The sequence below is a fragment of the Chelonia mydas genome, chromosome 3 (genome assembly GCF_015237465.2).
Source record: "Chelonia mydas isolate rCheMyd1 chromosome 3, rCheMyd1.pri.v2, whole genome shotgun sequence".
In the NCBI taxonomy this organism is placed as follows: domain Eukaryota; kingdom Metazoa; phylum Chordata; order Testudines; family Cheloniidae; genus Chelonia; species Chelonia mydas.
The window spans coordinates 30,675,272-30,699,656 of record NC_057851.1 but is presented as its reverse complement, the minus strand read 5'-3'; the positions used below and the strand labels follow the sequence as shown (position 1 = coordinate 30,699,656).

At 40.5% G+C, this 24,385-nt stretch overlaps 1 protein-coding gene across 8 annotated transcripts in view; it reads right to left on the bottom strand.

Moving 5' to 3' along the window:
- The window catches only part of KIDINS220 (kinase D interacting substrate 220), a 175,061-nt gene that overhangs the window by 105,139 nt on the left and 45,537 nt on the right, over nt 1–24,385 (bottom strand). For all 8 annotated transcript variants that reach the window (XM_043542283.1, XM_043542281.1, XM_037894114.2 and 5 more), the window contains 9 exons: nt 21,513–21,690; nt 20,526–20,690; nt 19,034–19,213; nt 17,043–17,208; nt 15,655–15,806; nt 10,352–10,641; nt 7,783–7,923; nt 7,019–7,262; nt 6,745–6,833 (listed from right to left, as the gene is read on the bottom strand). In XM_043542283.1, coding sequence (XP_043398218.1) covers nt 6,745–6,833; nt 7,019–7,262; nt 7,783–7,923; nt 10,352–10,641; nt 15,655–15,806; nt 17,043–17,208; nt 19,034–19,213; nt 20,526–20,690; nt 21,513–21,690 — 1,605 coding nt within the window. The remainder of the gene's footprint in view (nt 1–6,744; nt 6,834–7,018; nt 7,263–7,782; nt 7,924–10,351; nt 10,642–15,654; nt 15,807–17,042; nt 17,209–19,033; nt 19,214–20,525; nt 20,691–21,512; nt 21,691–24,385) is intronic.

Here is a 24,385-nt window from a genome sequence, read left to right as displayed (position 1 = left end):
ACATGGATATTTCTTCTTCAGGTAAGTGGCAAACAGGTCTGTGGTTGGTGTCCCCCACCGCCCGAATAGGTCATGGAGTACTGATGGGTTTATCTCCCATTTGTGGTCGTGCGGGAACTTGCGACTGACACTGTCCACTATCAAGTTTTGTGTGCTCAGAAGGTAAGCTGCTGCTAGCGTAACATTATGGGAGAAGCACCAGTTCCATAGTTTTATTGCTTCTGCATAGAGGGAAGGTGATCTGGCTCCCCTTTTTTGGTTTATGTAATACATACATGCTATGTTGTCTGTTAGGACTCTCATGTGTGATCCCTTGATCAGCAGGAGGAAATGGGCACAGGCATTCCTGACCACCCTGAGCTCGAAGAGGATGTAAAGGGATATCTCCGTGGATGATCACTGGCCTTTTGCTGTGAGGTCATTTAGATGTGTGCCCCATCCTATGAGGTATCCTATGAGAAGCAATGACCGGGGGCGGAGTAAGAGCACTCTGGCCTACAAGTCAAGGTTGCAGCCTATGAATTCCAGGTGCTGCACTGGAGTGAGGGTTGATTTCTGGGCGTCGATCTATAGGCCCAGCTCTGTGAACAAGTGTATTGTGGATTTGGTGACTCAGCAAGCGTCTTGAAAGGACCGGGCTGTGAGGAGACAATCATCCAGGTAGAGGTAAATCATGATTCCTTGGGAGCATAGATGCACAGCCACCACTGAGAGGTCCTTGCAGAATACTCTCAGAGCTTATGATAGCCCAGAGGGGAGTACTCTGTACTGATAGTGGTCTTGTCCCAGGGTAAATCTAAGCAATCGTCTGTGGGATGATAGGATTGCGATATGGACGCAGGCATCCTGAAGGTCGAGGGCCGAAAACCAGTATCCCTGTTCCAATGCTGGAATAATCGTAGCTAGATTGACCTTTTTGAATTTTTGAGCTTTGCTTAACTTGTTGAGTGCTCTGAGATCTAGCATGGGTCTCCAACCTCCCTTCCACTTGGGTATTAGGAAATAGCAAGAGTAAAAACCTTTGCCTCATAGATGTTGAGGTACTGGTTCTATGGCTCCTAACTGGAGGAGACTATCTCTTGTTGTAGTAAACTCTTGTAAGAGGTATAGGGAAGGGTTTTGTGGAGGGGTGAGGAAGGTAAAGTGGATGGAATACCCATTATGAACAATTTCCAGGATCCATCGGTCCAGTGTTATGTGTTCCCAAGTGCTGCGGAACATTCCAAGGCAGTAGGAAGAGTTGGTCAGCTGTAGCAGTTGGGGGGAGTGGTCTGTTGATGCCTCGACCAATACATCAAAATCTGTGTTTGGAAGTGGTTGGTTGCAACATGGAAGACTATGGGCCAAATGGTTTATGCCCGGGTAACATAGATTTCTTTCTCTGAAGTTCGTAACTTGAAAACTTTGGAAAAGTTTGAAAACTCGTGGTGATTGGGGGAGGTCCTGGACAATTGGAAAAAGGCAAATATAATGCCCATCTTTTAAAAAGGGAAGAAGGAGAATCCGGGGAACTACAGACCAGTCAGCCTCACCTCTGTCCCTGAAAAAATCATGGCGCAGGTCCTCAAGGAATCCATTTTGAAGCACTTGGAGGAGAGGAAGGTGATCGGGAACAGTCAGCATGGATTCACCAAGGGCAAGTCATGCCTGACCAACCCGATTGCCTTCTATGATGAGATAACTGGCTCTACAGCTATGGGAAAGTGGTGAATGTAATATATCTTGACTTTAGCAAAGCTTTTGATATGGTCTCCCACAGTATTCTTATCAGCAAGTTAAAAAAGTATGGATTGGATGAATGGACTATAAAGTGGATAGAAAGCTGGCTAGATTGTCAGGCTCAACGGGTAGTGATCAACGGCTCGATGTCTAGTTGGCAGCTGGTATCAAGCAGAGTGCCCCGGGGACAGTCCTCGGGCCGGTTTTGTTCAACATCTTTATCAGTAATCAGGATGATGGGATTAATTGCACCCTCAGCAAGTTCGCAGATGACACTAAGCTGCGGGGGGAGAGGTAGATACAATGGAGGGTAGGGATAGGGTCCAGAGTGACCTAGACAAATTGGAGGATTGGGCCAAAATAAATCTGATGAGGTTCAACAAGGACAAATGCAGAGTTCTGCACTTAGGAAGGAAGAATCCCATGCACAGCTACAGGCTGGGGACTGACTGGCTAAGCAGCAGTTCTGCAGAAAAGGACCTGGGGATTACAGTGGAAGAGAAGCTGGATATGAGTCAGTAGTGTGCCCTTGTTGCCAAGAAGGCCAATGGCATATTGGGCTCTATATTAGTAGAAGCATTGCCAGCAGATCGAGGGAAGTGATTATTCCCCTCTATTCAGCACTGGTGAGGCCACACATGGAGTACTGCATCCAGTTTTGTCCCCCCACTACAGAAGGGATGTGGACAAATTGGAGAGAGTCCAGTGGAGGGCAAGAAAATGATTAGGGGGCTGAGGCACATGAGTTACGAGGAGAGGCTGAGGGAACTGGGGTTATTTAGTCTGCAGAAGAGAAGAGTGAGGGGGGATTTTATAGCAGCCTTCAATTACTTGAAGGAGGGTTCCAAAGAGGATGGAGCGAGGCTGTTCTCAGTGGTGACAGATGACAGAACAAGAAGCAATGGTCTCAATTTGCAGTGGGGGAGGTCTAGGTTGGATATTAGGAAACACTATTTCACTGGGAGGGTGGTGAAGCACTGGAATGGGTTACCTAGGGAGGTGGTGGAATCTCCATCCTTAGAGATTTTTAAGGCCTGGCTTGACAAAGCCTTGGCTGAGATGATTTAGTTGGTTTTGGTCCTGCTTTGAGTAGGAGATTGGACTGGATGACCTCCTGAGGTCTCTTCCAACCCTAATATTCTCTGATTCTATAATAGCGCTGAGTCGTGTATTGGGAGGTGTGTGATTTGTGTTGGGACTGCAGACTGAATTCTGTCTTTTGTCTGGGCGTGTAGATCCCTAACAAGTGAACAGCAGCCCTAGAATCTTTAATAGTATGAAGAGATGGGTCCGTCTTCTCCGAAGAGCCTGGTGCCTTGAAAGAGAAGGTCTCTGACAGTCAACTAGCTCTTTAGGGAAGTCTGAAAGATGTAACCACGGCACAGCCACATAACCACTACCGTGGAAATGGACTGGGTCACTGTGTCAGCTGCACTGAAGGCAGACTTTAGTGCTGTTTTGCCTACTAGCTCTCCCTCCCGGATGCCAGCTTTGAACTGGTCGAGCTGTGACTCAGGAAGCTGATCAATAAAGTTGCTAAGTTTCCAATAGTTGACAGTCATATTTCGCCATTAAGGCTTCATAATTATTGATTCGGAACTGTACTGTGGCCAAGGAATAGGCTTTGATCCCGAAGAGGTCCAAGCGTTTCCAATCCCATTCATAGGGAGTGGACCTCATTTGGTATTACAGCCACAAGAGTTTAACACATAGACGACAATGGAGTTGGGGGGAACCTAGGAGAAGAAGAATTCCGCCTCCCCACCAAGGCATAATTTTTTTCCCCAGCCCACTTACAAATAGATGTCACCTATGCTGAGGTTTGCCAGATGGTTTTTGAGGGGTCCAGGAGAGCCTCATCAATGGGAAGGGCTATTTTAGAGGATGAGGAGGAGCGTAATACATGAGCTTTGTGATGGGTGTCCTTGACTTCCTCCAAGGGAATCTGCAGTGTATCTGCAACTCTGTTTGCCAAGTCCTGGAAAAGCTGGAAGACTTCAGCTAAGGACACTGGTGGAGGCATGACGGGCCTTATCTTGGGAGGAGGAAGATATGTTGGTCCTCCAAGTCACCTCTTCCTCAGTGCCACCCTCCTGTTCCTCCACAATCTCTTCTGGAGGTTCCAAGATTCTGGATGCCATGGCCAAGGGGTCACGTCTCAGGGGTTCACGAGTAAAACTGGAAGCCCGAGAAACGTGGGGGTAATATACAGCCCAAGGATCCCAGCATGGCCACTTGGGCAGTGGACTAAAGCAGGTGGTGGTTTCCATGTGGTAGTGGGGCTGTCTGAGGGTATGCTCGGGGGGCCTCTTAGTAGAGGGTACCATAGGGAGTATGAGAGGAATAGTGGGAAACGGCCTCCTCCGTCTTGCTGTCTGAGTCTGCACTGAAGAGGGGAGGTGTGTGGAGAAGACTTGGTGCTGAGGTCCCGGTGTCAAGAAGAGGAGACTCTGGTACATCAGATACCTGGAGGTCTCTTAAGTGCTGGAATTCTGGCAGTGCTGATCAACCTGGTGCCACTGGTGGTACCAATGGAGTTGGGAATCTTGCCCGCACCAAATACCCCAGGGCTGGATGGGGCATTGATGACAGCACCGATGGTACAGTGTGTACCGGCAGCATCTTCTTACTGGAGTGCTGGCTCCTATCTTTGTCCGTTGATACCACTGACTCGGTGCCTGTGCCCATGGGATCTTTAGGAGCATAAATGGTACCTGCCACTCCAGATCTTCATGAGCCATGGATGCTGGGATTGTCTTGGTGTTAACGGTACCAAGCATGCTGGAGATTTTTTATGGCTGGCTCGGGGCTCAATCTGGGGACTTCCCACTCTCTTTTTTGATGACTTATGAGAGGGGTCTGGGGCTGATTTCTTAGACTCACGGTCCTTGGATGTTGAGTGCTGTGGGGAAGACTCACGTTTTCCAGGGACTCTCAGCACAGGTCTGAGGTGAGGTTGGAGGGCTGCTTCCATGAAGATGATCTTTTGTCTCAACATCCTGTCCTTTCAAGACCTGGGTCTGAGTTGCTTGCAGAGACCACACTTCTGTGAGATGTGGCCTTCCCCAAAGCAGTGTATGCACCAGGACTGCTTGTCTGCGACAGAGCTGGCCTCTTTGCAGGAGAGGCACTTCTCGAAGCCTGGCGAACCAGGCATACCCCGTTGGGAGAAGGATCCTCCAGAAAAAAAGGGGAGGAAATAAAATCTTGTTTCTTTTGTTTTTGTTCGGGAAGAAAAAATAAAGAGAAAAAAACTACAGCTAACACTGGGGAGACTAACTACAGAAATGTTAAAGCAGCAAATGGTCGCAAATAGACTGCTAACTCTAGGCAGGGGCAGTTGAAAAGGAACTGAGGAGGGGCAGCTTCAAGGCGGGGCTCAAGGAGAGTCAGCGCATGTGCGGTCCTAACGGACACTGTTACCAAAGTTCTCCAATCAGTAATCATAGAGTCATAGAATATTAGGGTTGGAAGAGACCTCAGGAGGTCATCTAGTCCAATCCCCTGCTCAAAGCAGGACCAATACTAACTAAATCAAATGCAGGGACACAAGCACTCCTACAGTGGTGCACCCATAGGGACACTATTCAAAGAAGAACCAGCTTTACAGGAGCTGTTTATTTCTACTACTGGGTTTACAGATTATAACATTAATTCTCCTTGTCCAGAAGTGCAGAGACTACAGAGAAGCTCTGCACAGAATAACAAGTAGAGAAATCAAAGCTGTGCATCTACATTGTTCCAGGCTACTCTTCTTGATAGAGTCCTGCTTCTGAAGCACCAACCACTGACGATGAAAGGTTAGGCTACAAAGAGGGATCTACAAAGTCAAATATGGATCTAAGTCTGAGTAATTTGAAAATTATTACCTTTCTTCTTGTGTCTCATCCTAGCATTTGAGATTAGCTTGAGGCACTCCAGCTAACAGCCCCTAGATTTAAATTAGGGCTGTCGATTAATCACAGTTAACTCACGCGATTAACTCAAAAAAATTGTGATTAATCGCAGTTTTAATCGCACTGTTAAATAACAGACTACCAATTGAAATTTATTAAATATTTTGGATGTTTTTCTACATTTTCACATATATTGTATTCTGTGTTGTAATTGAAATCAGTGTGTATTATTTTTATTACAAATATTTGCACTGTAAAAATGATAAACAAAAGAAATTGTATTTTTCAATTCACTTCATACAAGTACTGCAGTGTAATCTTCGTGAAAGTGCAATTTACAAATGTAGATTTTTTTTTTTGTTAACGCATCTGGCATGTAAATATCTTGTGACGCTGGCTACAACAGTGCCATGAGAACACCTCTTCTTACTTTCAGGTGACATTGTAAACAAGAAGCAGGCAGCATTATCTCCTGCAAGCGTAAACAAACTGGTTTGTCTGAGCGATTGGCTGAACAAGAAGTAGGACTGAGTGGACTTGCAGGCTGTAAAGTTTTACATTGTTTTATTTTTTAATGAAGTTTGTTTGTTTTTTTTTACATAATTCTACATTTGTAAATTCTACTTTCATGATAAAGAGACTGCACTACAGAACTTCTATTAGGTGAACTGAAAATTACTATTTCTTTTGTTCTTTTACAGTGCAAATACTTGTAATCAAAAATAAATATCAAGTGAGCATTGTACACTTTGTATTCTGTGTTGTAACTGAAATCAATATATTTGAAAATGTAGAAAACATCCAAAAATATTTAAATAAATGGTATTCTATTATTGTTTAACAGTGTGATTAATCGCCTGACAGCCCTAATTTAAATGTTTGTGGAATAGCTGTCTCCATAATTGGATAGACTCTGAAATGTGCTTCTCAGCTGCTCTGCCCAAGCCTGAGTTTGCTGACCTTCAAGTCAGACTTTTTATTAATGGATGATTTTTGTTGATTTCAAGGAGAGGGTTTGATGTGCCTTTGAAGGTGATATTGTGATAAAATTATTTTGAATTACCATAATTAAATCAAAAATAGATACATATTATAAATATCTCTTCTTTTATGTTACTATCTTTCTCACCCGTCTATTAAGAGCAGTTTTGCTGCCAAGTTTGGTCATCTCTCCAAGGCTATTCTGAGAAACTCTTCTGTCAACTTCTTCATGTATTCCTAAAGAATGACATTTTCCCCATTAAAATACATTTCACTCTTCCATTTCATCTGCTTATTCCAACTGTAAAATGTCTAAAGTTACCAAATATTTGCACAAGATATTATTAAAAAGCTAAAGATTAATGGTTTCAAGATTACTTATTTTATAACCTTGTTATAGTCTCCTTGCATTATAAATTTACCTGAAGTATCTGTGTATGGAATATCTCCATTGGTAGTTGAAGCTACCATCAGCTTTTTTGCACTACTGAGCCCACGACTGTTAAGAAAGACAGGCAAATGGACAATATTTCTCATGTAATCATGTCCATTTATGTTCGAATCACGTAACACACTATTGAGGTTCTGGTTAATTGCCTTTATAATAATATGTGGGTCACTTGCAAAAATGGCAATAAATGGGCCTTTTGAAAACAGCACTCGTACCTGCAATCAGAAAAAAAGGTAGATTGTAAATTGGTTTTTTACTATGTGCCATTAAACATTCTTATAGTTAAAATTTTATATTTATTTTGTTTTGATGAGTTCAATAGACAAACTATATGGAACACAACATATTTTTTCTACTACATTTACTGTCAGAAGTAATTATATTAAATAGTACCATGAAAATAATATGCTTGATATACCACTACAAATTAATACCAAATTTGTAACTCCTGAAAATTTGTCAGCTAAAATATCCTTTTAATTTATACAAATTTTAGTTGAGAAGTTTGAAAAAACTCTTCAACCAAAAAAACTAAGCTCAAGATGACACTAATTCATAGCGCCTTAGATCTCAAAGCACTTATTCATTAAAGAGTTATTCTCAACACTTCTGGGAGCAGATCCTTCACTGGTGTAAACAGTTACAGGTTCTATTGGAGCTAGGCCAATTTACACAAGCTGAGGATCTGTTCCCTAGGAGGTAGGCAAAAATCATCTCTGCAAAACAACAACTCACTGTGTCAAGCATCTGTAGAACTTTGTCTTGTTCACAAGCATCCAGTCCATCTATAATTACGACAAGTCTTGTCTGATTCTGAGTGAAGCTATCAATAGTTTTTGCCATTTTGGCCATCAGTTCCACTTCACACTTCAGAACCTAAAAAAGTTAAAAAAAGAACCTTTAAAAATTAAAAGAAAGAATAGAAGCTATTTAGTGGAAATATGGGGCATATTTTAGATTTGGGGCAAAGGCTTTCTAAGCACAATTCTAGTTTTAATGAAGTTTTATATATTTTTTAAAATGTCATTCCTTTTAAAAATTATCTATCCATCCCAACAATATTTTAATATTATTAACTAAAACTTTAATTACTGAAAGGGGAAAAGATAAATACAATGGAATTAAAAAAGAAATCAGTTAAATAACCATGAAAACACAGTTATTTATTTGAAACGGGATTTTTTTCTTCCTTAAAGAGAGTTTAAGAGGGCTGTTCTGAAAGGATGAATATTTTTTGTTTCTGTAGTTTTGGTCTGGTCACAGACTGTCATAAGTTAATACAATACTAGCTTCATTTAACAGTGATAAATTAATACACATTTGCAGTAACTCAGCATTTCAAGAGTGAGTCAAAAGAGTTCAAAACATCTGTAGCTTCTTCTAATTTTTCCAGTGAAATAGAAGAATTACTTAAGAAAACTCTTTGCATAAAATTTACGCTATCTGCCTTCCTGTTTGAATGTCTTTTGTAGCTTTGTGTAGAAACCTTAAACGCGTCACAATAAATATTGTCAGTAAATTTTTTAGTGTTTTTTTTAAAGTTTAAGTGGGAGTGGACTGCGGGACAAAAGGATGCAAGTGCAGTTCCTGATGGAAATGATTTTCTTCATAAATAGCTGTGCATGGAACATGCTCCACTGTAAGATAAATATGATGGAACTGTGTAGCTCCTAACTTAAATCGGACAGACAAGATTTCATGAGAACCCAGCCCCAAACAAACAAGTTTAGGTACAGAGCACGTAAGTTTTGATCAAGGAAAAGAGACAGTCATGAACAAATTTTAGCCAGCGCCTAATTTCAAAGACTTCTTAAAAATTTAAGAAAAACTAAACAAAAACTATATAAAAATTCAAAGGGTATAAAAATATAACCCTCTGAGAAATTTAACACTGATTTTCCTCTTTGAAAAAAGTGGCCAAACAGGAATTTAAGCCCCATTTTAATCACATTTTAGAATGCAACCATAACTATGGAGTCCCCACCGGGCTTCTCCATAAACAGTAGCAACACCAGTAAATGCTATCACTTTTGCTACCAAGTGTTTAACTGGCTCTTAAAAATTAAGTCACTCTATCATTGGCTGCATTCTTTTCTTAACCAAAGATACTATGGATGGCAAATGACTGACAATGCTCAAAGTAATTTATTCGTTATTAACTTTGTGGTAAAGTTTCTATGATTATATTGAATCTTAACAGTACTTGAAGCAATTGCTTTTATCACATTACTGCAGGTCCTATGATGGGGTGCCCAACTCACACATGCCCTGAGCAGGCTAATGTGGGCCAGGAGTGGCCAACTAACATCACATGTTGCACCTGGAGGGGAACGACGGATTGAAAGGGCCTAGTGGCAGAAGAAGCACAGCTGGGGGAGGAGCCAGGATAGGAGTATAAAGCCAGGAAGTGAGAGCAGGAGGGGGCTGCCAGGAGGAGGTCTGCAGTCACTCCCTAGAGAGAAAGAAAGTTGTCCAGAAACAAAAAGGAGACCCAGGAGGAGAATAAGCTCTGGGGTCCTGCCCTGAAGGGGGAGTCTGGCAAGAGGTTGAGACGGGTGAAGCAGCCACAGGGAGCAGAGGAATGTCCAGTGGTAAACCCAGAGAAAGCCAAGGAGATGGAGAGGTAGAGTAGGAAATGGCCCAGGGAAACAGCAACAGGGTGCAAGTCTGAGCAGACCTGAATTGCTAGTCATAGGGTTCCTGAACTGGAACCTGGAGTAGTGGATGGACCCACGTTCCCCTATCAGCCACTGGGAAAGTGGCACAGCACTGGAGACATGAAATGGAAGACCTTTTGAGGCAGCATCCAGACAGCTTGTCTGGCGGGACTTTGCTACCCTTGAGAGGAGGACACTATACGGTGATATGACTGGAGTGTCAACTCACAAAGACAGAGCACCCTGAGGCCCAAGAGGAAGAGGGGCCACGGTGCAAACAACCAATGAAGGGCGTGCCAGAAGACGCGAGATCTAATTCCCAGACCCAACCACAATAAGGAGCACCCTGTGGTGAGTGGGACCCCTTTACAAGGTCATTTAGATAATTTATTGTCTAGAGTATTGTGTCTTTCTACAAGAAAGTAAAATTGTAAACTGAAAATGTGTTTAGCCAATCAAGTAATCCTTGGTTGAAGAGACAGATCATATGCACTGAATATAATTTTCAGATGACAGCAATTTTCATTTATTTGAAAACTTGTTCTAATGTTTGAGAGGTTTGGTTTGATCAGATGGATGACATTCTATAGTAAGAGGATTATTATACTTCTTTGTGTTAATGAATGATTCATAATATCGATCCTTACCTTCATGAACCCTTCACTTTTCAGTTTGTGAAGCTTGGAAGCAGCATTATGAAGACGTTTTCTCTGGGAATTTAAGACTGAGTCCAACACTTGCCACCATGTACGACAGTTCAAGATAAAGGCCAAACCAACAACACATGCAACCGATATCAGAATAGCATTCACTGTCATGTTCTTTGGATCTACATTAAAAATGACCAGCAGTGTGATCCCAGCAATAACGCAACCAAGTATGAAGAGAAAGATAACAAAGGATGGAAGACAGCAGGTTTTCTTCCATTTCTTTTTACCTGTAAAACATAAAATAGTCATTGGATGTTGCATGCATCTCTAAATTTTCTATCCAATTTAATATAAAAATGCTCAAGTTTGTAAACTCTGTATAGGATTATAACAGTCTAAAAATGGTGGGCTAAGTTTGGCCAAATTCTTGCAAAGAGGATGTTGGGGTACCAATCCAGTCTTCAGTTTGCAGTTTCTCTTGTCGAAGAGACCCATCCTGTATGCGGGTAGTCTTCGCTGTGAAACAGGCTGATAGCTTCTCACAGTGAGAAGTCCTGGGCTCATGTGTGAAGCAGAGGCAGTCTGTGTTCACGAGTTCTGCAAAGTCTGACAACACTGCCTCTATGGCAGAGGAGAAATAGGATCGCTGCAGGATAAGGGCATAGATTTATAAAAATTTCTTGTTCTGAAGTCTATTTCTGTCATCTGATTTACACTATCCATGCACAAACTCCCTTCCTTTCACTTTTTTTATTTTCATAGGAGGAGGGCTGAAAAAACTATTTTTGTTTTCATTAAGATTTAATCTCAGCAGTTTATTATTCATTATGATTATTTATTAAGCACTGGCAACTGTTTGCTCAAAGCCTGCAGGGTGAGTGAACGTGAATTGTGACAGGGCAAGGCCAGATGGCTATAGAAAAGTAGTGGGAGATAGATATATTAGCTCCAGGCTAAACAAATCCCTGGTACCAGGTTAAGTGAAATGGAAGCTGCTCCAGGTCAGTTAAGACACCTGGGGCCAATTAAGAACTTTCCAGAAGGCAAGGAGAATGCTCGGTTGATTGGGACACCTGAAGCCAATCAGGGGCTGGCTGAAACTAGTTAAAAGCCTCCCAGTCAGTCAGGTGGGGGTGCATGTCAGGAGCTGTGGAAGGAAGTTGCGCTGTTGGAGAGGCTGAGTAGTACACACCATATCAGGCACAAGGAAGGAGACCCTGAAGGAAGGGTGAAGTGGAGCTTGAGGAAGTGAGGGCTGCTGTGGGGGAAGTAGCCCAGGGAATTGTACATGACATGTTTCTAAAAGGTCAGCTACCATAGCTGATACTATTAGGATCCCTGGGCTGGAGCCCGGAGTAGAGGGTGGGCCCGGGCTCCCCACCACCACCTTTGCCCCCTGATTAGTCACTGAGACTGGGAGACAACAGAGACTGTGCAAGGAAGGATAACTTCTCCTCACCTCCCTTGCCCGCTTATGATGAAAATGGCTCAGTAGACTGTGACCCTTGTCTCTAGAGAAAGAAGGGTTACGTGGAGGGTCACAGTGAGCCTCTGAGGCTAGCGAAATCCACCAGGAAACGCGGGACCCATGGAGGCAAGGACAGAGCTTTGTCACAGAATATATACCTAAATATTATTGGATTAAATTTTCCAAACCCTCCCTTCCCTTTTGTGGGATCAGTTTGCAAAATTTTCATGTGTACAAACAAATTAGATTGCTAACTACCTGGTTTTAAGTTCAAAACTGACAGATATTCAACTACTAATACAAAAAGAAGTCTCAGAAGTATGAAGTGACCATCTAAGCCACAATCTGTGATTTTTTTTATCCATGCCCTACTACCTAGTGAAAAAGAGTCAAGAACATCTAGGACCTTCTACTAACAGATGATTCCTCCTGTGAAGTAGGAAACTTTCCACTTCTGACTAAGATGATCAAGAAGCCAGCAAAAACGTCTCCAACTTCATTTGACAAGTGCTAGTATCCTAGATCCCCGTCAGTAAGGGGAGGGGCATGGAACAGAAAAAATAACTGTTTTTGTTGATGGATTATTCTTTTGCCCGTGGACAAATGATGTAATATTTGCACTCCTGTTGATTCTCCTGACTGCATTTAACACCAATTGCATACTCCTGTTTGATGCCTGAGAGCTTGCAGGGATGAAATGAAATTCCTTCTCCTTTCTCTCAAACCAAACCCAGCGGGTAACAATGAGCAATTATTCCTTCAATCTCCAGAGCCCTCACCTGTGGTGTTTCTCAAGGTTCAAACCTCTGCCCATCATATTCAGTACCTATATGAAGCCACTGTGTAAAGTGGAATAAACAGCATGGCTGGAGTGCCGGCCGTACACAGATTACACCCACCACATCATCTCTATCATCAACGAAACAGCATCACATACCAGCTTCCTCAGTGCCTGGCCAAAAGCAGCAGGTGCAGCTAGCTGAAGAGCAGTTGGCTAAAGCTGAACTCAGGCAAGATGGAGGAAATATTTGAGTGAATTGAGAAGTGCTTTGAAGAACTCATCTTCCCTACAACATCCCATTCTGTTGAGAATGTCTTCCCTCTGACTGTCAAGTCAGTCAGCAGCCTTGGAATGCTTTTGAACTCCTCACTGCTACTGGAAGTACAAATATCTATGGGTGAGAAGAGTCCACCCTTTTCCATTTGTGGTCAGCCAGAAGATTCTGTCCTACTTCTGTCACAGAGTTGGTCACAGTGATAGAGGTGGAAGCGCATAACGAGTGGGGTCCCGCAGGGATCAGTTCTGGATCTGGTTCTGTTCAATATCTTCATCAATGATTTAGATAATGGCATAGAGAGCACTCTTCTAAAAATAAGTTTGCGGACAATACCAAGCTGGGAGGGGTTGCATGTGCTTTGGAGGATAGGATTAAAATTAAAATGATCTGGACAAACTGGAGAAATGGTCTGAAGTGAATAAGATGAAATTCAATAAGGACAAATATGAAGTACTCCATTTAGGAATGAACAATCAGTCACACACATACAAAATGGGAAATGACTGCCTAAGAAGGAGTACTGTGGAAAGGGATCTGGAGGTCATAGTGGATCACAAGCTAAATATGAGTCAATACTGTAACACTGTTCCAAAAAAAGCTATCGTCATTCTGTGATGTTGTGACGTTATCTGATTAAACTATGACCATACAGATCATTGTTGCAACCACTGTTATATATTTGCATCAAATCTTGTACAACGATCATCAAGTAAGGTGTCTATGAAAAGGTTATGATTATCCTATCTGTATGCATGTATCATTTTTGTATTTGAAGTTATAAGTATTGGCTCTATACTTGGATTTCAAATGTTTGCTCCTGGGGTAACGCCCAGCACATCTTGGAGGGACTATTTGAATTAAGTGGCTCATCAAGAAAACACTTGGTTGAATATGGACCATGGGAGACGCCCATCTTCACTGAGTGGACTGTCATGTAAACATGCTGTCTGGAATGTAGGTAATGGCTTCCTGCAGTGACTGAGGGAAATTGAGCATGAACATGTGACTTACCCATGTGACTCCAAACTCCATCTTATTGCTGTAATTTTCCACAACGGGATGCCCTCCACATGGCAAAATCTATAAAAGGCTCTGGAAACACCTCCACTTTGTCTTCAATCCTGCTTCTTACCTCTGGAGGAACTTTGCTACAAACGGAAGCTCTGAACAATGGACTGAATGACCCATCCAAGCTGTGGATGTACTCCAGAGACTTGACTTAAGCCAGCAGTTTATTCCAACACTGCTACAAGCCTGAACCAAGAACTTTGCCATTACTGTATGTAATTGATTCCTTTAACCAATTTTAACTCTCACCTTTCTTTCTTTTTATGAATAAACCTTTAGATTTTAGATACTAAAGGACTGGCATCAGCGTGATTTTTGGGTAAGATCTAAGTTATATACTGACCTGGGTGTGCGGCTGGTCCTTTGGGATCAGAAGAACCTATTATTTGATGAGACTGGTTGTAAAGAACCACTCATCTCTGAATCCAGTGTTTCTAGTGGTGATATAAGAACTGGAATGCCTGCCTTTATGTTTTCTTGTTAGCCAGCATGGCGAAACAGGAGTTTACTTTTGTGGCTGGTTTGGTATATCTTATAAAAGAATAAGCACCAGTTTTGGGTTGTGTTTTCCCTATTTCTCAGCAGTTCGTCCTGAATTTGGCATCCTCAGTTGTGACGCACTCAGGCATGGTTACAGATGTATTAGCAGGAGTGTCGTAAGCAAGGTAAGTAGTAATTCTTCTGCTCTACTGCATGCTGATTAGGCCTCAGCTGGATTACTGTGTCTAGTTCTGGGTGCCACATTTCAGGAAAGATGTGGACTAATTGGAGAAAGTCCAGAGAAGAGCAACAATAATGATTAAAGGTCTAGAAAACATGACCTATGAGGGAAGATTGAAAAAATTGGGTTTGTTTAGTCTGGAAAAGAGAAGACAGAGAGGATATGACACCAGTTTTCAAGTACATTAAAGGGTGTTACAAGAAAGAGGGAGAAAAATTGTTCTTCTTAACCTCTGAGGATAGGACAAGAAGCAATGGGCTTAAATTGCAGCAAGGGAGGTTTAGGTAGGAAAAACTTCCTAACTGTCATGGTGGTTAAGCATTGGAATAAATTGCCTAGGACGGTTGTGGAACCTTCATCATTGGAGATTTTTAAGAGCATGTTAGACAAACACCTGTCAGGGATGGTCTAGATAATACTTAATCCTGCAATGAGTGCAGGGGACTGGACTAGATGATCTCTCAAGGTCCCTTCCAGTCCTATGATTCTACAATATGTGCTTTTGGGTCTTCTAAGCTCAGTTTTGGCAATCCATTATTCCCACAAATAAAGTCACACATCCTGAAAAATCTACAACTGAGATAGAATGCAGAAGCCTATTTGCTGAGCAACACTGGTTGCCGTTAACCCATCTCTCCAATGCTCTTTGCTTTGCACGTGTCAAAAAGGAGGTGATTTAAATGGCAAGGAAAATAATTGCAACCTCTAATGAGCTCTATATTCATGAAAAATTCTCAACTATGCTCAAGAATACCTTTTGCTTTCAGCTAATTGTTTTTCTATAATCTTTCTACATAAAAAACTATGGTTTCTCAGCTTATTTTTCCAAGGTGAATGGAAAGGGTACAATTACAGCAGTAGTCTATCTTCTACATATCAAAAACTTACAGTTTAAACATAAACAATGTACCGATGTGAAAAAACAGAACACTTTACAACTGCAGTCAAATGGAAAAATCAGAAAAGTCATTTGAGTAATAAATACCTTGTGTATCTTCTGTCTTGAATACTCGAAAAAGTCTTGTTGCTAAGAAACCAAACTCCCTTTCACATGCATCAGAGAGGGTAGCAATCATCTCAGCCATTGAAGTTTCACCACCTACACTGGACAGTCTATTGTAGTCAGTAAACAGAAATCTGAAGTGACACAAAAAGAAGATGTATCTTGTATGTAGAATCCTTTTTGGCTAGTGAAAATAAAACCTTCCTTTTCCCCTACAACTGAAGGGTACCCTTTCAAATGCAGCAGAATGAACATTTCAATAAGAATTTCTTTAAGGTATACCACTGCTCTTGTAGCAATTTAGTCTCTTTTCCCTGCCTCCTTCTCCCCCATTTTCAACCTTTCCTTTGCCTCCATCCCTGTCTTATTTTAGCATTTGATTTATTGAAATACTTGTCTTGCAGTCTCTCAGAGTGCAAATATAAAAGACGAAATTTTAATTATCACAATCCACAAAAAAAAAAAGACTAATCCATCAACAACATTGTGCAGGATTCTCTCATATGTACCCAGGATAAAAAATACAAAAACAAGACAATACAATACCAGTATGTCAGCAGTTTCATGGTGAATTAAAAGGCATGAAAGTAAAATTCTAATTGATATATGTACAGCATCAGACTGCACTAGTAATCAAAGATAGAAAAATGCATAACTAATGAACAACAAAGGATCCATATCAGCCTTTCTGATGTAATATATTGAAAAGTATATACATAATTTTAAGAAGTATATGGTCATGCTGTGACTACTTGAAATTTTACTAGACTTAATCTATACATGCACTAGTGATAGGGCAGCTATTTTATGTTGAGATTTACTAACCTACATGAGGAAAAGGAAGAATGAAACTAAATCATAACTCCAAACTATAACACTACAATTTTAACCTAAATTTCATTGCTAGTTAAATTGCGGTGTACAAATTGAGATGTAGCATAAAGTAATTTTATTAGCTCCTCAGTACAGCATAAGGGACTCTACTAGCAATCATAAAAGTTAGGGTTAATATTTGGTATCATTCTAGAAATACAAATACTATTCATTTGAATGTGATGATCATTAAAAACATATATACAGTACTTAAAATATCATAAAATATGCATCTGTTGCATATTTCAAGTGATTTTTAATATGAACAAATCTTGCATGGTTATCTTGGTAACCAATATTATTTTCTTCAAACTATCTCGATCTATAATTACTCTCTTTTTCTTACTAGAGCATAAAGAGTTATTTGAAGGAGAGTAAACTACACATACTTAATCCTGTTAGATTCCTACTTCACTGTACAGTTTACAGATTGTTACCAGTGTGAAGCTGAATTACGTAGGAAAGAGAGAGAAAAGTACATATGAAATAACTCTAACCTGACAGGTAAAGCTTTAGTGGTTTGCTCTGGTAATTCTGGTGGGTTCACAAACATCAGTTTGAGAAGCAGCTCCAAGTACCCAATATGTCTTGCCAACCTTGTACTTAATACCCAGGCCCAGTTCCAGCTTTCTCCTTCTCTTCGGCCACCAAAGTAAATCACAGCTGTAATAAAATACTTTCTTAACATCTCAATATAAAAAAGTCATGAAAGTTTGAACAGATAGGACCTTAATACTTGCAGAACAAATGAAGCCAAGTGGCTTTGTTGTAGTTCTTGGAATTGTCATGAAAAAGAAAGAATTAGCCTCTATTCACACCCAATTCCACACTAGTGGCCTGAACTAAGTGTTGTGGAAGCAGTTAGCTGAAGCCACAGAAGTATAATGGCCTTGTTACACGCAACAGTGGTCCCTTGACCAAATGAAAACATGCATTTCTGGGTTCTAAAGTTGGCCCTATCCAGTCTTGTTTGATCACAAGAATAGCAGCTGCAATGTAACTCTCATGACTGAGATGGGATTTTAAAGCAAGAAAACAAAGGTGGCTTTGAGAACACTGTCAGGTATGCAAAGGGATCTGTACATACACAGAGTGTCAAACTCAGAGCTTGGAAAGAAAGCCAATGAGAAACTGCTTCTCATATTTTATTATGGAAATGCTAGTCATGACTCCATAGTTAAGTAAATACTCTAAATTAAGTTAAAACAAACCAAAAATGGGTCCCTGAAGAAATTGAGCATCAAACCATTCTTTTTCTTAATAATGGACAGTTACTAAAACAAAATCTTTAAACTAGTTAAAAATCATTGAAATCTTGTGTATTGTCTATGTTTGAAAAAATCAGATTGCAATAAAGTTATGCTGCTAACAGTTGTATCTGTTAGAGTTATAGACTAAAACAGGTCCAGGCCAGTAGCTCAGGTAACTTATATGGGGTAATTATGACATCTGCAGTAACTCAACCAATCACCATCTTTCCTCTCCAGTTAATGTGCATGCTGTAATTCAATTAATTGATATGAGTTAGTAGAGTGAAAGTGAATGTATGTCACGAGTTCTCATTCATAGATTACTTAGCTGCCAGATATCACTAGACTGGCCCCAACTATTACTGCTCTTAGAAGTTCTGTGGCTTCATGCTAGCAAATTAAGAGTAAGATTCACCAGTATACTCCAGCTGCTTTGTGCTGTTCCACAGATGCAACCTTAATTCAGTCCTATAGTGATAGCAAGCAATAATCATACAATTATGTTTACGGCATATTAATGTCTGTTATCAAATTAATTTAAAGCCAATTTTAAAAAATAATTATTTTTAATCCTCCCTGCCCCCATCATGACATCACTATGAAGCAGAGATACAGGTATTCTGGGGACTTAAACTGAGCATTTCTGCACTTTACCACATATGGGCATCTTTTCAGTTTAATTTATCTCTGAATTTCCTGGATTTGCAATGCCAGTTTTGGTGACAATTACATTTTATATAATATTTTATCGTTAATTTGATATATATCTTAACTCCATCTTAATATATTTTTTCCAACTGCTTTTAAATATTTCTGCAATTTTAATCACACCCTTTCAATCATTTGAAGTATTATGTGTTCATTTTTAAAACTGAGCCCTACACTTTTAAAACCTTGCTATTGCCTGAATATTAAGAACTTCTGTTAAAAATATTCAGTTCCAGAACTGAAGTGACATAAAATTAAGATATGGGAGTTGAGTCAATGAATTTTTACTTAACAGCTATTGTTCTAACTCATATTAATGAAGTCAAATGCATTATTTTGTTGTTCTTACTAAGTTTATTCTCCAATGTTTATTATTAAAAACAATGAAAATAAACAATCTCAATTTTCTTTGTATTTTTTGCAAAATGACTTGACTTTTTTCAGAAGCACAGCATTTGCTTATGAATAAATACTGAACTCTAAAAATAGATGGAACCAGTATGTTTTATATGAAGTGAAAACAAACTTACTAAAGAATATGTATAGAACTGCTAATAAGCTCAGTGCCACAGCTATTCCGAGCATTGTGTCCACTGTGAAAGCAAGCAATAAACCCAGCCCTCCACACAGCAAGACCGTAAGGAATACAATAAGCCAAGAGAACTGGAACAGTGGTTCAATCTGCTGTCCTGCAAAAGTTTTCATTTCATCTAGAACAGAAAAAGCATACAGAAAAGTCAACCTTAGTTGTATATTTTTATGACAAAAAATAAATTCCTGCAAACCAATTGTGTTAGAACCTTGATAATAACCATCATAGTATAAAAACCATTATATTATGTATTTATTTCTGGTTTTCAGTTTAAGTTCATACAAATGAGAATTCCTGCAACACATATTTAGTATCCATGGAGTGAGAGGTAAAAAAATTGTGGCATAAATTAAAAAATGACTGAGGAACAGCTAACAAAGATTGAGAATAAACAAAAGTTCTCCAAATAGAAAAGTTAACTTAGGGTAGATATTAGCACCAATAACGTACATTACTTTTATTTATGATGGGAATGATAAGGTGGATGAGTGAATGGATATATCCACTCAAGTAATAATTATTTAAGTTATTCAAACCATAAAAATTGTAAGCAGATATGAGTAAGTTTGAGTGACTGGGCACCAGGATGATGAATTAAATTGAAGAGATCATTATAATACATCTCAGAAGTAAGGTGATACTTTAACTTATGAATTAGATGGAACATCTCAAATATTTACAGGGTCAACCTGGAAATCTCAATGAGCAGCAGTAAATAAGAGTTTACATGCATTACAAAGAGGATAGAGAATACATGGAAAATGTTTAAATGGTATTAAATGAGTTAATGGTGATTTTCTCTTCAAATATTGCAGTCAGCATGATTATGTGCTCTCAAAAAGTTAACCTCTGAAACAAAAATGTCCAGAAAATGGCAACGCAAATTACTAGAATCAAAGAACACTTACATAAGAGAATTAAAATACCAGAATTTAATTTTGAAAGATAAACTAGCAAGATGGGTGATACATGTAAAAAGAGCAAATAATATCTCAAAGAAATAGCCATCAATATTCACCCTTTCCTATAATACAAAGATAAACTAACTTAAAATTGAAAGTAAAATTCCAAACTAACAAAATGAAATACTTTCAAAGCAAAAGAATTACCATATGGGGGAATTCACTGCCGCAGGAAGCCTTGCAGACTAATAGGTTAGCAAGATTTAAAAACCGGTTAAATATTGTATAAAATGTACAAATTTATGGCAGCACTAGCTAAATTAAAGGTTATCAGTCCTCATGTTTTATATTTTCCCTGATTGATGGGTGCAATATGAGGGGGTGGGAGAGTTTCAGAGAAGAGTTATATATTATCGAACCAGAGAAAGGATATTGGACTAGATGGTCTACCTCAGTGTAGAAACACCTATGTGATATTTTATAGACTATGTATCTAACCATACGAAAAAGCTAAAAATCAAATGTTACCTTCCAGTTTTTTGAGCAAAAAAGATTTCCCACTTCCCCATTGGGCATACAGCCCTACACAGATAGGTGGCTGCATGGTTGGCTCACTGAGAATATCAGCCAAGGCACTGCTATAGAGATCATAACCCAGCATGTCTCCATCAGTTTCAGTAGGAGATAAATGTCCTGCAATGTAAATATACATTGTTTTTTCATATTATATATTTCATACAATTACTTGAAATCATGACAAATTTACTTGTATAATAAGTAATTCAAAACAAAAAAATCATTGTTTTTGTTTATATATTCTTGCTCAACTGGATTTCAACCGTAAGTGTATACACAGTATAGTAAGAATATAGGATGCAGCTCATAGGAACTGTACAGTTGTTAAAACTATTAACATTTAGTATGCAAGGACTCAGACAATATCCCACAGTCACAGCAAGTTAAAGCAAATTAATTCCTCTCAAAAACAAGGACTAAATATAGCCAAAACCAAATGCATGGGAGTCATTGTCGACACATCTCAAATAAATTATGCTTATACTGAAATAAATTGGTTAGTCTCTAAGCTGCCACAAGTACGCCTTTTCTTTTCACATCTCACATTAGTTTCCTGTTCAGAAACAAATGACAAAAGGTTAATTCTAACCGTATTAGAGCTCTGGAATAATGGATTTTCCTACTATATTCCTGTGAAGCTCTAATTTTCTTTACAGATCACAACCTTTCCCCATATTAAATTTGCACATTTCTAAACTACACTCAATTTTCATCATACAACGGGATAAGCAGAAACATGGCCTTAGAAGATTCTTCTAATGTACTGAGCTGTAGCTCACGAAAGCTTATGCTCAAATAAATTGGTTAGTCTCTAAGGTGCCACAAGTACTCCTTTTCTTTTTGCTAGTTATTTAGTCCTTTAAATCCTAGTAGGAGCTCCATTCCTTTCAAAAGCAGATATCAATACTTAAGGAAAAGACAAATAATGTTCACACTTACTGGCACCAAATATCTGAGTTAAAATACTTTTCTGGTGACTACAGTCAATGTTATAAGGTGTCTCTCCTGCTTTGTTGGGTCTATAAAGCAGTCTGCCATCTTTTGGATTTCTTAAAAGCAGTTCTGCAAGTTTACGGCTTCTTCCACGAATGGCGATATGAAGTGGAGTATCTCCTTTCTGTAATTACATCAAGTGAAAAACTCTAGTAATAGCTATGGGTGTTTATTTTGAAAAGTGAGATTTTGAATGTAGTACATATTCCAAAATATTACTGTGGTGTAGTTCACTGAAACAAAACATATTTTAAAAGGAATCTTAATGACATAAACCCCTCCCTGGTACATGCTCCCTAATGTAACATTGAAGAAATTCACCAAAAAGTTAACAACATGTAGGCAAGGGAGAAGGATAATAATAGTAAAAATACATTTTAAAAAATGCAGCTATCTTAAGTAGTCTCTCTCCATATTTTAAGGCCCGTGAAACCAAAAGTTGCTATTAACATCAATCTTCTAGTAACATCAAAAAAAACAACGAGGAGTCCTGCCTCTAAGGTGCCACAAGGACGCCTTGTTGTTTTTGCTGATACAGACTAACACAGCTACCACTGTGAAACTAGTAACATCAGACAGTTGAAACCCGGTTATGCTATTTTCTGCTGTATAAAACTGTGTTACACTGACAGCTTTAACTAGGAAAGCATTTTCACAGTCTTAAAGTTTCCCAAAACAACAAATCAATACCACATTAATTTTGTTATTATTATTTACCTCACAAAAATGTGTTCAGTGCTTTACAGATGTAAAATAAAACAAGCCTCTCTCCCCAAAAAGCTTGCAATGTAAATGGACAACACAAAGAGAAAGATGAAGACAGGAGTGGAAGGAAGAAGAAAATAGCAAGAAGAAATACACAGAAAAGGTTATGGGGTTATTATGGGCAGTAGAGTACATCATGTTAGTCCTTTGACTCACTTATTTAATTATTATTAGAGTATCAATCAAAACCAAATATGAGTGCCAAACAATAACACTGATCTAAACAGAGAGAAAGAAGACAGATTTGGCCACATTATTTTGTCCACCTCATCACTATTGGTCCTCGGGTTAAGTTGTGTTATGATTCTTTGGAATTGCTTGTCCAGACTTGTACTCCTGGCAGAATTACTCAATTGGAACTTGCTTGTTTTTGAAAGTTTTATTGTATTTGTGAAATTCCTTCTTATGCATGAATGTAAAATTTAACTTCTTCTGGTATTGTATATCACTGAAGACAATACAAATTAACACTTTGAAAGTATGAATGTTAATGGACAGAACCTATAAAGGTTTTATTTTCTAGTGTTTTTATCAAGCATAATCAGCTCAGCTTACACATAATGTGACTGCTTGAGGAAATGTGTATGTCAACTTATGAATTGCATTTTGTCTTGTGAATTCCATTTATGACTAGGGTTGACAGGCGTCTGGTTTTCAACCGGTCAAAGGGACCCTGGCGGTTCTAATCAGCACCGCTAACTGGGCCGCTAAAAGTCCAGCTGGCGGTGCAGCGGGGCTCTGAACAGCTCCCGGAAGCAACGACATGTCCTGTGGCTCCTAGGCATGGGGCAGGCATGGGGCAGCCAAGGGGCTCTACGTGCTGCCCCTGCCCTGAGCACTGGCCCTGCAGCTCCCATTGGCTGGGATGGCGCCTGCAGATGGAAGCAGCGCGCAGAACTGCCTGGCTGTGCCTCTGTCTAGGAGCGGCCTGGAGGGACATGCCACCACTTCCGGGAGCCGCCTGAGGTAATTGCCACCCGGAGCCTGCACCCCTGATCCCCTCCTGTACATCCCCTCCCCTGCCCCAGCTCGGAACCCCCTCCTGCACTCCAAACCCCTCAGCCCCAGTCCAGAGCCCCCTCCTGCACCGCAAACCTCTCATCCCTGGCCCCACATCAGAGTCCACACCCCCAGCTGGAGTCCTCACACCCCTCCTGCCTCGCACCAGCCGGGAGCCCCCTCCCACACTCCAACCCCTCATTTCTGGCCTACCCCGGAGCCCACACACCTAGCCCAGAGCCCATAGCCCCTCCCACACTCCAACCCCCTGCCTCAGCCCAGAGCCCACTCCCATACCCAAACTCACTCCCGGAGCTCGCACCCCAAACTCCCTCCCGCACCCCAACCCCCTGCCCCAGCTCAGAACCCCCTCCCACACTCCGAACCCCTCAGCCCCACCACCCCCCAGCGTGGAGCCCCCTCCTGTACCTCAAACTCCTCATCTGCAGCCCCACCACAGAGCCCGCACCCCCAGCCAGAGCCCTCATCCCCCCTGCACCCCAAACCTCTGCCTCAGCCCAGTGAAAATGGGGGGGGGAGGGCAGACAGCGAGTGACAGAGGGAGGGGAGATAGAGTGAACGGCGGGGAGCCCTTGCAGCAACCCTATTTATGACTGTAACCTTCACTGTAGATCAGAGCATCCATTTTGTAGCACAGACTTGACACCAAGTGGACAGACTCTGCCTTAGACTATGTAAAAGAAGCTGACACAGAACACTCAAGGGCCATTAACACTGAAAAACTCTGAACTGCTGAACAATGTGGTATCTACCAGCAGGTCCTTTAATTTTGAATGGACTCTACACAGAAACCTGTTTGCAGGGGGAGAGGGCTATTACTACAGTGCCTAGGAGCCCAATCATAGACCAGGACCTCATTGTGCTAGGACTGTACAAAGAGAAAACCAAGAATCCCCTGCCACAAAGAGCTTACAGTCCAAGTATAAGACAAGAGGCAACAGACGGATACAGACAGACTGAGTACTACAAGAAAACAATGAGAACTTACTGGTCAGCATCATAGGCTGTAGCCTCAGCACACCAGCAGTCCAACC